This window comes from Anas platyrhynchos, chromosome 34 (assembly GCF_047663525.1).
Source record: "Anas platyrhynchos isolate ZD024472 breed Pekin duck chromosome 34, IASCAAS_PekinDuck_T2T, whole genome shotgun sequence".
NCBI lineage: Eukaryota > Metazoa > Chordata > Aves > Anseriformes > Anatidae > Anas > Anas platyrhynchos.
Genome location: NC_092622.1, coordinates 376098 through 389653, shown reverse-complemented (window position 1 = coordinate 389653; position 13556 = coordinate 376098). Strand labels below are relative to the sequence as shown.

The 13556-nt window shown below is 69.3% G+C and overlaps 1 protein-coding gene across 1 annotated transcript; it reads right to left on the bottom strand.

The window, feature by feature from the left end:
* Nucleotides 1-6059: 6059 nt before the first annotated feature.
* Nucleotides 6060-11603, bottom strand: KRT8 (keratin 8). Its single transcript, XM_072031882.1, has 9 exons — nucleotides 10951-11603; nucleotides 9584-9792; nucleotides 9099-9159; nucleotides 8924-9019; nucleotides 8663-8827; nucleotides 7388-7513; nucleotides 6781-7001; nucleotides 6629-6684; nucleotides 6060-6537 (listed from the first exon to the last, which is right to left on the bottom strand). Exons 1-9 carry the CDS (start codon nucleotides 11269-11271, stop codon nucleotides 6347-6349), a joined length of 1446 nt encoding a protein of 481 aa, XP_071887983.1. The 5' UTR covers nucleotides 11272-11603; the 3' UTR covers nucleotides 6060-6346.
* Nucleotides 11604-13556: the final 1953 nt, after the last annotated feature.

Here is a 13556-nt window from a genome sequence, read left to right as displayed (position 1 = left end):
CAGAGCAGCTCTGGGTTCCCACACTGCGCCCCCTTCACCGCCTCTCATTAGGGTCGTGGTGCTAACGAGCTGCAGCAGCAGGTCCCGACCCCACCACGGGGCTGGTGCCAAGGCTGGAGGTGGGCTGGGTACCACCAGGGTGCCCCCGGGTTCTGCACCCTGGGTTCCAGGCTCCCCTCATTCCCCTTCCACCTCCCTGGAGGGCAGGAAGCCAGGGGGCAAGCTCTCATTGTTTTGAAAAAGACTGCTTAATTGCTTAACCACTTTTAATTTATATTTTAATTAGCAGAGGTGTCTGGAGGTGCCATCAAACTGAGGATCGCCACTTATCCTGCTATTAAAAAAAAAAAGAGAGACTTCCCCCCAAACCACAAGCTGCAAGTGCAGCCCTGACAACAACAGGCAGCTTAGCAGCACGCTCTGTAATTAGCTCTTTTATTGGAAACGTTCGTGGGAGAGGTTCGGGGAGCCAGCTCCAGCTCCGAGCCTGTTCCCTCCTTGCTTTTTCCCTGCAAAAGTGCAAATTTGGGCCCACGAGCGGAGCTGGGGCATCCCTGCGGATGGGCAGTTGGTCCAGGGGGGGCTTTTCCTCCTGAAACTCATCCAGCATTCGCCGCGCTGCGGCACCCTCAGCCCAAGGGGATTTGTGCAGCGGGGAGAAGCCGACGAGCTCCTGCTCCCTCGGCCACCACCCGCACACAGCCTCAGCCTGAGACCCCCCGCTCCTTCCTGGAAGCCCCCTCCCACCCCGGGGCTCTGGGATCCCCCGTTTCCCAAAAGGGCCGCTGCGGGGGCACCCCGAGATTGCTCTGTGCAGGGCGGTGGCAGCTGCATCGCCTCCGCCTTGTGCAACCAGCAGAGGAGCCGCGCCAACCTGCCGGAGCCCCGCGGGCGCAGAGCTGGAGCTCCCAGGGCGGCTCCGACGGGCACCGCGCACTCCGCTGGCTCCTGCCCGGCCGGACGCTTGCCCAAGAAGCACCCTGCTGTGCCCACCAGGTCCTAGCCCTCTGCTGGGGTGGGAAAACCCATCTGAGACCCGGGGAGAGCTTCTGCATCCACCCTGCACCAGGGCGTGGGTGCCCGGGGAGCCCTGGTAGAGAAGCCAGCCCCCCCCCATGACTGTGGGTGCAGGGCAGAGGTCCGGCTCCTGCAGTGCCACCCCACAAACGGGACCGCTGTGGGCAGCAAAGCACACAGCAGAGGTCAGATATCCCCAAACCCAGCAGCTCAGGCTGCTTTCCTGCACCAAAAACAGGAGCCACCCCAGGAACCCCACCGCTCCCCAGCCGTGCCCTCGCACATCCACCTGCCGAGGGACTTCTCCTGCTGGGCACGGGACAGCCCCCAGGGCACCCACACACGCATACAGCTTTGCTAGGCCAGGCTTAGAGGCTGTGGAGGGGAAACGGGCTCTTCCCATGGGACGATATAAATAGCCAGCTCCTTTCCATCCCGGCGGTGCAATCTGATCCCCAGAGGTTTCTCTCTGGTTAATGAGCTCCTGTGGAGCGCGGCCGCGGAGCTTTGGCACCACTTACGGCAGGGCCCCGGCACCCTGGGGTGGCACCATGGGGCCGGGACCCGCGGGTTCGGTGCCACCGCGGTTGTGGCATGGGGACACGGGGAGGTGCCGCCTCTCCGGTCCGTGGGGGAGCAGGAGGTGGCCGTGGTGGGATCCCATAAACCAGGATTTAGGGGCATGGCTTTGTGGTGGGGCTCGAGAGGTCAGGTTGGTGGTTGGACTCGATGATCCTGAAGGTCTTTTCCAACCCAGATGATCCCACAGAATCACAGAACACCCGAGTTGGAAGGGACCCACCAGGACCATCGCGTCCAACTGCTGGGACCCCAAAGGACCACCCCAAAAAAAAAAACAGAGCAGGTGTCTGGCAGCACTGTCCAAACAATTCCTGAACTCCGGCAGCCTCCCGTGGTCCTGTGATTTACCCCAAGGGGCACTGCCAGCGCTCGGCACCTCCAGGAGCACCCACGGGGCTGCTCAAGGAGCCACCCAGCCCCACGCGAGCTCCTCGCGGCCCCACAAAAGCCTCGGGTGGGGAGGGAACAGAGGTGGCGCTGGGCTCCCCGCTTCAGCCGCTCGCTTTCCCCGGTGCCCCGGGGCTGCTCAGCCCCCACCGCCCGGTCTGGGATGCAAAGCAGGAGGCAGAGGGGAAGGAACGAGGCGCAGCGGGCAGGGGAGCGCCCGGGGCTGCTCCGCGCTTCGAAGGCGCAGCCGCAGCTCTGCCACCGGCACTGGGGAGAGGGGGGGCAGCGCAGGCCCTGCCCGCTGGGGGTGCCCCGAGCGTGGGCTGCCCCCCGTCCGCAGCATCCCTCGGCACCCTCTGTGGGCCGGGGAGCCCAAAGCGGCCCGCTTTCGCCCCGAAGAGGCGGCAGGGAGAGCAGAGCCCGCTCCGTCAGGCGGCGAGGACTCAGCCGCTCAGCTCGCAATTAGTAAGCGGGCAAATTGCAGGGCTGGGGCCTGGGCTGGGAAGCACAAAGCAGAAATAACAAGGTGGGTCCCGGGCGAGATCAAAGGCGCCTGTTGCAGAAGCCGGCGGCACACCCAGCGCTGTCACCGCGGCCGTTGCGCACGGCCGAGGGCTTCGGGAGGCTCCGGCTGCAACAGCCCCGCTCCGACGGCGCTCACGGCCAACACCGCCCCCGGGACCCCGCGGCCCAACGCCGCAGCCCTCCAGGAGGGCGATGATTCCTGCCAGCGGGGCGATGCCGCTGACCGCCCGTGCCTGCTGCAGCGCCACGGGTGCCTCCACGGCTGGGGGGGGCACGGAGCTCCCCCAGCCCCCCGGCCCCCGCCCGCCTCGGTGGCCTCGTGGGGAGAATTTGGGGAATTCAGCCCCAGAGAGACGGGGAAAAACCCCTCCGCCTGCCTGTCCCTCAGAAATGGTGCAAAACCTGAGCCCCGGCTGCCAGGCAGTGAGAACTGGGTGCCAAGCTCAGAGCCGCACGGCCCCAGAGCACTCAGACCCCCCCCCCCCCGGCACCGCTGCCCCCTCTCCGAGCACCCCAAAAGGAACAGGAGCACTCAGGGCTGCCCACAGGGGCACCCGAATTTGGGCCAATTTGGAGCTGCGAGGGGCTGTGCTGAAAAGGGGGTGGAGGACACAAAGGGGATGCACGTTTACACGGCTTTGCTTCGAGGACTGGGGGCACGGAGCGTTTCCCCACCCCACAGCGCTGTTTGGGGCCAGGACGCTGGTTTTCAGTGAAAAGGGATGAGGGAAAAGGGGGCCGTCCCCAGCCCCCCGGTTCAGAGCCTCCAGGGACGGAGGCAGGAGCCCACGGGACGTCCCCGTGTCCGTCTGTCCCGTGCTGGCCTGGGGGGCCCCACGAACGCAGGGCACCCTCTGAGCCCCCCCCAGGCCCTGGGGCTGGACCCGTCCGTAGGGATTTGGGGAGAGGAGAAACACCCCCAGGGCCGGGAAGGGTGCGAGGGGTGTGCGTGTGAAAACGCCAAGCGAGGAGCTTTGGGCGGGTCCTGCCCCGCCGCTAATTACAGCCGAAAGCTCATCAGCAAGCCCCAGCTTGCTGCTGGCCCCGTGCCCCCCCCGCCACGCCTGGCCGAGCCCCCCGCCACCGGCGTCGCCCCGTGCCCAGCTCCCAGCCGGGGTTCAGCGGGGTCAGGGCAGGGGGAGAAGGGTTTTGGGGTCCCCCCCCGCCAGGGCAGGACGCGGTGCTGCAGGGGGGGATCCCCAAGACCCCCCGCCTTAGCACACCCCCGGGTTTTGGGGGGGTCTGTCCCCTCCCCGCGTGCTGCTCGCTTCCAGTGAGGGGAACCCGAAGCCGCCCCAAGTTTTGGGGTGAAGGAGCCCGGCCCGGCCCAGATTGGGGTCACCGGCTGGTGGCTGCGGGCACCCGGTGCTGGCAGTGAGGGAAATTTTGGGGAGCACCCAAACGCTGTCCCCCTGCTCCCCCCACCAGGCAGGAGGGGACCCCCCACACCCAGCACCCCCAGAGCCCCCCGGAGGCCTCCAGCTCCTCGCTCCCGATGCCGGGACACCCCAAAAGGCTCTGTCCCCCGTCCCCCCCCCCCCAAAGCACGTGGGTGCGCACGGGGCCCCGGCACGTCCAACCCCACTGAGTCACGGGCACCTCCCGAGGCGGCCCCCCCGGGACACGGCCCTGCGGGGGGGACACGGGGATGAACCCAGCAGGGGGGTCGGAGTGTGGCCCCAAACCTTGGTGCCCCCAACCCTCGGTGTCTCCCGACTTTGGTGACCCCAAACCTCCATGTCCCCAGGTCCTGGTGGCCCCAAACCTTGGTGGCCCCAAACCTCGGTGTCCCCAGCTTGGGGCAGTGGCAGTGCCCCCCTCCGGCTGGGCTCACCCCTGGGGTCTGCACGTTGATGTGGGGGGGGTAACAGGCTGGGTGTGACCCCCCCCCCCCCCCCAGCACCTCTGGGTGCTGCCTCATCCCCTCCAAAGCGGCAGGCACTGCGATGGCACAGGGTGGGGGTGAGCACCCCAAAATCCCACCCTGATCCCCAAAATGCCCAAATCCCAAAACGCCCCCCCCCAAATGCCAAACTGCCTCGCCCCCAAAGTCCCACCCCAGCCCCAAAAAAGCCAACCCCCCCCCATCCTCCCCTGCCCCCATTCCACCCCCCGTGCCTCAGTTTCCCCCGTGCCACCTTCCCCGGAGCCCCGGGCACCCCCAGCCCCCGACGCCCCCGTCCCCAGCCGGCACCGGGGGGGGGGACCCCTGGGGGCTCAGCACCCCCCGGCCACCTCCAGGCCCCAAATGTTTTTTTTTGGGGGGGGGGAGCATCTGGAGAAAAAGCCCAAAGGTTCAGGTCGGGGGAGGGCGGGGAGGTTCCTGGGGTGCAGGGGGAGGTGGGGGAGGTCCCAAGGGTGCTGCTCCCCCGGGGGGGGCCCGGCTCCACCCCGCGGCTGGGCCCGCGCCGTCCCCGCTCCTCTGCTGCCTCCCAGCGCCCGCAGCCCCAAAATTCACCCGGGGGGGCAGGAAAGGGAAAGGGGGGGCTGGAGCTGCAGGGGGGGGGGCTAGGGAGGGAGAACCATGGGGGTGGGGGGTCCTGTTGTTGCAGACACCCCCAGTCCCCCCCCCATAGGGTCAGGGTCTCCCCCAGGCCCCCCCAGGCAGCCCGCGGGGGCCCCCCCGGAGGTGGGAGGCGTCGGGGAGGCTCTGGGGGGGCCTCTGGTGGCCACCCAGGGCCCCCCCCCGCCTCCAAATTCAGCCCCTTTTCCCCCCATTAATTCATTAATTGGTTAATTAACGAACAAGCAGGGGTCGGGTACCGAGAGGGGAGGAGGGGGGCGGTAATTAACGGCAATTAATTAGCGGCAATTAGCGGCAATTAGCGGCGAGCGGGGTGCGGAGCGAGGTTCGCGGTGCTGACGCCAGGTGTCACCCCCGGGCCGGGAATGGGGGCCGGCCCCCCCCCGAGCACCCCAATTCCCACCGCCCCCCAATAACCCCCCCCAGGGACGCTTTGGGGGCATCCCGCAGGAGGCCCCCGAGGGCACCGACCCCCCCCAACCCCTTTAAGCCCCCCCCAGCACCATCAGGATCGATCCCAGCGCTGTAACCGTGAACGTGGGGGCAAAGGTTCCCATCCTGCCCCCCCCCCCCCCCAAGCCCGGTCCCCAGAGGGGGAGCTGATTCCTGGGAGAGGCCTCGGTTTTGGGGAGAAATCGGCCGGAATTGGGGCGGTTCAGGTTGCAAGGCTGCAGCCGGACCCCTGCCCCATGATGCACAGCCCTTACAAGCACAGTAATTAATGGGGGCACGGTAATAAACGGGGACATTAATTAAACGGTGGGGGTCTGGGGGGGGAAGCCCAGGACCCCTGGGTGAAGCCTGGGACCCCCCTGGGACGGATCCTGGCCCCCCAAACTCCAGCACCCTCGGGTGGCTCCGGGCACCCCAGACGGATGCTGGCAGCCCTGCCTGGTGGTGACAGCCCTCAAGGCCCCCCCTTCCCCTCCCCCTTGATGTCCCCCCCCACCTTTGACACCCCCCCAGACCCCCTTGCCCACTCGTTTTAGCGCCCCCCCCCCCCCCCCCCATCACACAGACACGCTGTGGGTTCCAAAGGCTTTATTATTGCAGGAGCCCCGACCCCCCCAGCCCTGTACTGGGGGGGGAGAGAGAAGGAGGGGAGGGGGGTCACAGTGTGGGGGGGGGACTCCACAGCCCCCCCCCCCGCGGCTCAGACACAGAGGGGGGCGGGGGACGGACGGCAGGACGCAGGACGGACGGCGGGGCCCTGGCTCAGGACGGGACAAGAAGAGGGTTCCAGGGGGGGTCCCATCGGGGTGGGGGGGTCCCATCCGGCCGCAAGCAGCTCCGGGGGGGCCCGGGGGGGGCTCAGTTGGCCAGCAGGTCGGAGGACTCGGACACCAGCTTGCCGTCGCGGGTCTCGATCTTCTTGATGACGATGGCGCGCGACTTGGCCACGGGGGAGCCCTCCAGGGCCGGGGGGGGCACGGCGTAGCCGCTGGAGAAGGAGCTCCCGAAGCCCCCCCCGAGGCTCCCCCCGAAGCCCCCGCTGTAGCCGGCTGCAACGAGAAGCAGGGGGGGCAAAGAGGAGGGTGCTGAGCTGTTTGGGGTGGCGGGGAGGGGGGGGCGCAGCCCAGGACCCCCCCTTACCCGCGTAGCTCGATGTCCTGGTGTGGATGCTCAGGTTCTGCACGCCCGCCTCCAGCCTGGGGGAACGGGGGGGGGACAGCTCAGCACCAATGGGGGGGAGGGAAGGATGGGGTCCCCCCCCCCCAAAAAAAAAAGTGTGTCACCCCCCCCACCTGCTCTCTTCTCCCTCCAGCAGCTTCCTGTAGGTCGCGATCTCGATGTCCAGGGCCAGCTTGACGTTCATCAGCTCCTGGTACTCGCGCAGGGTCCGGGCCAGGTCTGCCTTGGCTTTCTGCAGCGCCGCCTCCAGTTCGCCCAGTTTGCCCCGCGCGTCCTTCAGCGCCAGCTCCCCGCGCTCCTCCGCCTCCGCGATGGCTGCCTCCAGGCTGGCCCGCTGCGGCACACGGGGGGGGTCCCTCACACCAGGGTTTGGGGGGGTCCTCACACCTCACACCCCAGCATCCCTCCCCCTTGAAACGCAGCCTCCCCCTTCGCACCCCAGCATCCCCAGTGCCCCCCCCTTGCACCCCAGCAACCTCCCCCCCTTACACATCAGCATCTCCCCTTGCACCCCCATGCCTTACCTTGCACCCCCGTACCCCACCTTTCAGCCCTGTGCCCCCCCTTGCCCCCCAGCACCCCTCCCTTGTCCCCCAGCACCTCCATGGGCCAGGCTCCCCCATGGGGCCGCAGGGGGGCCCTGGGGCGCAGAGGGCGGAGGAGGAAGAGGAGGAGGAGGAGGAGGAGGAGGAGGGCGGGGGCGGCCCCACCCGGCCCCACCTGGTTCTTGAGCGCCTCGATCTCGGCCTGGGTGCGCTGGACGAGCCGGCTCAGCTCGCTGATCTCCCCGCGGGTGCTGCGCAGGTCGGCCCCGTGCTTCCCCGCCGTCGTCTTCAGCTCCTCGTACTGCAGGAGGGGGCACGAAATTGGGGGAGCGTGGAATTAGGGGATTGCAAAATTAGGGGATTGTGGAATTAGGGGATCATAAAGTTGTGGGATTGTGAAATTAGGGGATCATGGAATTAGGGGATTATGGAATTAGGGGATCGCCAAAGCGCACAACCACAGACTCGTGGGGCCACCAAATTTCAGAACCCTGTCACTGCAAGACCCCATCACCACACCCCATAACCACAGGACCCCACAACCATGGGACCCCACAACCTTGGGACCCCAAACTCGCGTTCCCACAAAATCTCAGCCCCACCAAACCCCGGAGCCACAGTCCCGGAGCCATGGGGCCACGACACCACAGGCACTCAGCACCCAGGGGGTGAGGGGGGAAGGACCTCGGGGTCCCCCCGCTCCCAGCCCCGCTCGGGGTCTCCCTGCACTCCCCCCAGCCGCCCTTCACCAGTGCAGGGGGGGACGACGGCCAGAACGAGGCCACAGAAGGGAACGGCCCTGGGGGGGCTCTGGGACAGAGGGGATGGGGATGGGAGCTCCGGGGGGGGCATCCCACGGCCCCACAAACTCCTCCAGCTTGGGAAACCGGGGAGCAAGGAGCCGGGGCAAGCCCGGGTGTGCCGGGGGCGATGCTCAGGGCTGGGGCTGCTGCAGCCGGGCCGGTCGGGGCGGCCGTCACAGGGCCCGGCGCGCCCACGCCGCAGACACTGGGAGCACTGGGAGCACTGGGAGCAGCCGCCTGGCCCCCGGGCGGGGAGGGTTGGGCGAGGGCAGGAAGAGCAGGACCCAGACGGCGAGACGGGGCGTCGCGGGGTGTGGGGTGTGCTGGGGGATGGAGCACCCCGACGTGGAGGGTGTGCTGGAGGGTGCGGTGTCCTGGGGGAAGGAGCATGAAAAGGGACGGAGCACCCCGGGCTCTGGGGTGTCCTGGGGCTTGGAGCGTCCTGGGGGATGGAGCACCCCCGAGGATGGGATTTCCTGGGGGATGGAGCATGGGAAGGGACGGAGCGCCCCGCTGTATGGGGTGTCCTGGGGGATGGGGCGTCCTGGGGGACACCCCACGGGACAGAGCGACCCTGGGGCCGGAGCACCCCAGGGTGGGGGCGTCCCGGGGCCCGGAGCAGCCGATGGCTCGGGGTGCCCCCCCACCTTGATCTGGTACATGCTCTCGGCCTCGGCGCGGCTGCGGTTGGCGATGTCCTCGTACTGCGCCTTCACCTCGGCGATGATCCCGTCCAGGTCCAGGCTGCGGCTGTTGTCCATGGACAGCACCACGGAGGTGTCGGACACCTGCGACTGCAGCTCCCGCAGCTCCTGCGGGACATGGAGGGGGGGGGGCTGAGCAAGGGTCCCCTCGCTGCGCCCCCCATCCCCCCCAAAAAAAGCCCAGCGGCCCCCCCGTGCCCCCACCTCGTCGTAGAGCTGCCGGAGGAAGTTGATCTCGTCGGTCAGGCTCTCCAGGCGCGACTCCAGCTCCACCTTGTTCATGTAGGCTTCATCCACGTCCTGGGGGCACAGCAGGAGCCCGTCAGCCCCCCCCGGCACCGCCTGCCCCCCCCGGTGTCCCCGGTCCCCCCGGCCTCGCCTTTTTCAGCAGCACGAACTCGTTTTCCTTCTCGGTGCGGTGGTTGATCTCCTCTTCGTACCTGCGGGCACAGGGACAGGGGGATGTAGGGCAAACGGGGGGCAGGGGACAGGGGGATATAGGGGACCTGGGGACCCGGGGGGGCAGGGGCTTGGGGATTTAGGGGACATGGGGACACAGGGAGGTGGGAGGGATGGGGACATGGGGCCGTGTACAAGGGGACACAGGGACGTGGGGACCCAGAGGTGCAGGGACGTGGGAGATCAGAAGAATGGGGGGCACGGAGACGGGGGGACATGGACAGAAACAAGGGAGGGGACGGGGGGCACCCAGAGATGCAGGGACCTGGGGACATGGGGGCACGGGGACCCCCCCAGCAGCGCACCCATCCACAAGCAGCGAGGCAAAGCCACCTCCGCCACAGCCACCCCCCAAACCCCGGGACCACCCCGGGGGGGGCCCGTGGAGCCCCCCCGGCCCCTCACTTGTTCTTGAACTCCTCGACCAGCCCCTGCATGCTGCCCAGCTCGGCCTCCAGCCGCAGCCGCTCCTGGCCCAGGCTGTCGAGCTGGCGCCGCAGGGTGCCCACGTACGCCTCGAAGAGCGCGCTCAGGTTGCTGCGGGGGGGCTTCTGGTTCTGCAGCAGCCCCCACTTGGTCTCCAGCATCTTGTTCTGCTGCTCCAGGAACCGCACCTGGGGGGGGACACGGGGAGGTGGCACCACGGCCTTGGCACGGGGGCAGCGGATCGGGGGGCGTGGGGATGGGGGGCTCAGCGCGGTGCGGTGAGGCTTGGGGGGGGTAAGTGGGAGTGTGGGGGCTGGGGTGCAGCTTCGGGGCCTGGGGTGCGGGTGTGGGTGCTGGGTGCAAGTCTGGGGTGCTGGGTGCAACCGTGGGGTGCTGGGTGTGGACCTGGAATGCAGGCGTGGGGTGCTGGGTGCGGGTTTGGGGTGCTGGGTGCAACCACGGGGTGCTGGGTGCGGGTTTGGGGTGCTGCTTTGGGGTCTTGGGTGCAAATGGGGGTCTCAGGTGCACATTTGGGGTGCAAATCTGTAGTCCTGGGGTGCAGGTTTGGGGTGGGGGGTGCACACTTGGGGTGCGGGGTGCAGAGTGGGGCTGGCCCCATGGACCCCCTGCTGCCTCTCAACCCCATCCCCACCATGGGGTGAGGCCCCACAGAGCAGTCAGACTGGGGGGGGAGGAAGAAGGGAGGTTGCAGGGGGGGGGACAACAAAGGGACAATGCCTCCCCCCCCAGCTCCCACTCTGTGCCACCCAGCAAGGGGACAGGAGGGGACAGGAGTGTCCCCATGGCATGTCACTGGGGGGGGGGGGGGGAGCAAGTCCCTGGGGGGCCCAAGATGTGCCCAAAGGGGTCAGGAGGTCCCCGAGGGGGTTTGGGTGTCCCCAAGGGGGTCTCAGTGTCCCCAAAGGGGCCAGGAAGTGTCCGACGGGGTCAGGAGGTGCCAAAGGGGCCAAGGAGGTCCCCAGGGGGTCTGCACATCCCCAAAGGGGTCAGGATGTGCCCAAAGGGTCCAGGAGGTCCTGGAGCAGTTCCCAATGTCCCCGGGGGGGCAGGAGGTCCCCAGGGGGTCCCAGCACCCCCAAAGCTCTCAGGATGCACCCGGGATGTCCCTGAGGGGCTCAGGAGGACCCCAGGGGGTCCCGGCCACCTCCGGTCCCGCCACCAGGGGAGGTTTGGGGTGAACAAAAGCGGGACGGAGCCGTGCCCCCCCCCGAAGCCCCTTGGGGCCAGCACAGCGGGGCGGGGGGCACCCAGGGGCAGGGGGCGCCCAGGGGCGGGGGGCGCCCAGGGGCAGGGGGCGCCCAGGGGCAGGGGGCGCCCAGCCTCACCTTGTCAATGAAGGAGGCGAACTTGTTGTTGAGGGTCTTGATCTGCTCCTTCTCCTCCTTGCGCACCCGCTGGATGCTGGGGTCGATCTCCAGGTTGAGGGGTGTCAGCAGGCTCTGGTTGACGCTGACGGCCGTGATGCCCCCCCCGGACCCGCAGGAGGCGGCCGGGCCCCGGTAGAGCCCCCCGGCGCCGTACCGGGCCCCCCCCAAGCCCCCGAAGGCCGAGGCCGCGCTCATCCTGGCGGCGGGGCCGGCGGTGTAGGAGCGGGAGCTGAAGGAGCGCACGGAGCTGCTGCGGGCGGGCGGCCTGGGCACCGACATGGGGGCGGCGGGGGGGCGGCGAGAGGGGACAGAAGGGGGCGAGAGGCTCAAGGGGGGGGGTCGCGAGCAGGTGGCGAGGCTGCGAGGAGGCTGCACGAAGCTTGCGATGGGGTTGCAAGAAGCTTGCAAGGAGGTCGCAACAGGGCGGCAGGGAGATTTTGGGGAGGTTGCGAAGAGGTTTGGGGGAGGTTTTGGGGAGGTTTGGGGGAGGTTTTGGGGAGGTTGCAAGGAGCACCCCAGGGGTTGCAGGGAGGGGGCGCGGAGGTCCTGGGAGGCCGGGGGGGGGCTGCGGGCAGGTTGCGAGGCTGCAGGGGCGCGAGGAGGCCGCAGGAGGCTGCAGGGGCCGGGCCGGGCGGGCGAGGCCGGGTTTATATCCCCGAGCTGGGGGAGGAGAGCAGGAAGGAGGCCGGGGCCCAGGCAGCACCTGCGCCGCTTTAACCCCTTCGCAGCGGGGGGGGGGCCCTGGGACCCACCGGGATCCTGCCCCCGCGGGGCGCTGGGGTGGGCGCTCGGCCCTGAACCCCAGGGCTGGGTTTTGGGCTGGGGGCAGGGGGCGCAGGCTGCCCCCACCCGGAGCTCAGCACCGCTACGGGAACCGAGCCCGGGACCCAGGACCCCTGCCCCCAGGTGGCCCCAAGCGGTGTCCCCAGCCCCGCGTCCCCACCTGGTGTCCCCAGGCCGTGTCCCCAACCCCCTGACCCCAACCCCACGGCCCCAACACCCCTCTCCAAGCCGTGTCCCCAGGCGGTGTCCCCAGCCCCCAGCCCCAGCCCCCAGCCCCAGCCCCCTGTCTCCAACACCACGTCCCCAGCCCCTGACCCCCACCCCCCCCACAAGCCCCCCCACGGGCGTTTCTGTGGGCGAGGGGCGCTGCTGGAGCCCGGTCCCATGGGACACCCGTCTTGGTGCTTGGGGGGGGCAGGACGGGGCTGGCCCCGGGCACGGATCCCACAGGGGCCCTGGGAGGGCGGCCGTGGGGCAGCACCGCAGGGACGGAGCCAGAGTGGAGAGGGAGGGGTCACGGGGGGGAGGTCACGGGGGGGGGGGGGGGAGGTCACGGGGGTCCCATCCCCATCCCATCCCATCCCATCCCATCCCATCCACCCCCCCACCCGTCCACCCACCCGCCCGCCCCCCATCCCAGGACAGAGCCAGGCACCGTCTCTTCCAGACTCCTCTGTATTGGGCTAAAACAGCGAGGTTTTGGTTGCAGGGGGCTGCAGCAGGACCCCCCCGGAGCAGGGCCGGCTCCAACACGGGACCGGGACCGGGACCAGGAGTGGGAATGGGATCGGGAACAGGAGCAGGAGCAGGACCTGGGTGACCTCACCCCTGTGCCCCCCCCATCCTGGTGCCCACAGGACCCCCCCCATCCCCTGTCCCCCCCCATCCTCCCCAAACCCCACACCTGAAGCACCCCCAGGGTTCTTCCCCCCCACACCCCTCTCTTTGGTCCCCCTCGGGGGATCCCGTGGTCGGGGGGGAGCTGGGAAGCTCCCCCCCCCCCCAGGAGGAGCCCCCCCTCCCCGCAGCCTCTCTTATCGGGATGGAATTTGCAGCCCAGGCAAATGCCTCACGCCCGCCGCGACAGCGCCAACGGGGGGAGAGCGGGGCTCTGGGTGGGGGCCAGGGCCTGGGGGGGGGGGGGGGCGAGAGACCCCCCTGCAACCCCCCCAACCCTGCTCCAGGTCCCTGCAGCCCGAGCGGGGACTTCCCAGGGCCAGCCCCCGCCTGCGGGTGGGGAAACTGAGGCACGAAGGCGGGGCGGGGGGGGAACGAACACACCCATGGGGGGGGGCAAAGCAGCATCTCTGCCCCATAGGGAAAATCCAGCCCCATGGGGGGGGAGGGGGGGGGGCTCCGTGCCAGCCCCCATATAAAACCTGTGTGCCTCAGATGCTCCTAGACCCCCCCGGACCCCTTGGAGCTGCCCCATGGCCCCCCCCCCAGGTGTCGCCCCCCACGCACCCCTTCAGGTTCGCCCCCCCCCCCTCAATGGCTCCCCACAGAGCTCGTGGGGGGGCCCGGCCCTGTTTTGGGTGGGGGCCAAGGCTCCGTTGTTTGCCCTGGGCTCGGTGTCACCGCGCCACCGCCCACTGCCACCCAGCCCGGACACCCCCCCGCGGGTCCCCCCCCCCGGGCAGAGCACCCATGGGTGCCCCCCAATCGACCCCCCCCAGGGTGACGGCCAGGGGGACCTGGGGTGTCCCCAGGGGAGCAGGGACTGTGGGGGGGGGACAGGTGCCACCCCCCCCCCCCGGTATCCCTGTGAGGGATGCTGGGGG

What these genes read in the sequence shown, in the direction of transcription:
- KRT8 (XM_072031882.1), bottom strand. Translation starts at nt 11,271, where the DNA reads ATGTCGGTGCCCAGGCCGCCCGCCCGCAGCAGCTCCGTGCGCTCCTTC. An exon ending in TCGCCTCCTTCATTGACAAG is followed by an intron (nt 9,793 to 10,950) that starts GTGAGGCTGGGC and finishes GTCCCCCCCCAG; the next exon opens with GTGCGGTTCCTGGAGCAGCA. An exon ending in AGTTCGTGCTGCTGAAAAAG is followed by an intron (nt 9,020 to 9,098) that starts GCGAGGCCGGGG and finishes CTGTGCCCCCAG; the next exon opens with GACGTGGATGAAGCCTACAT.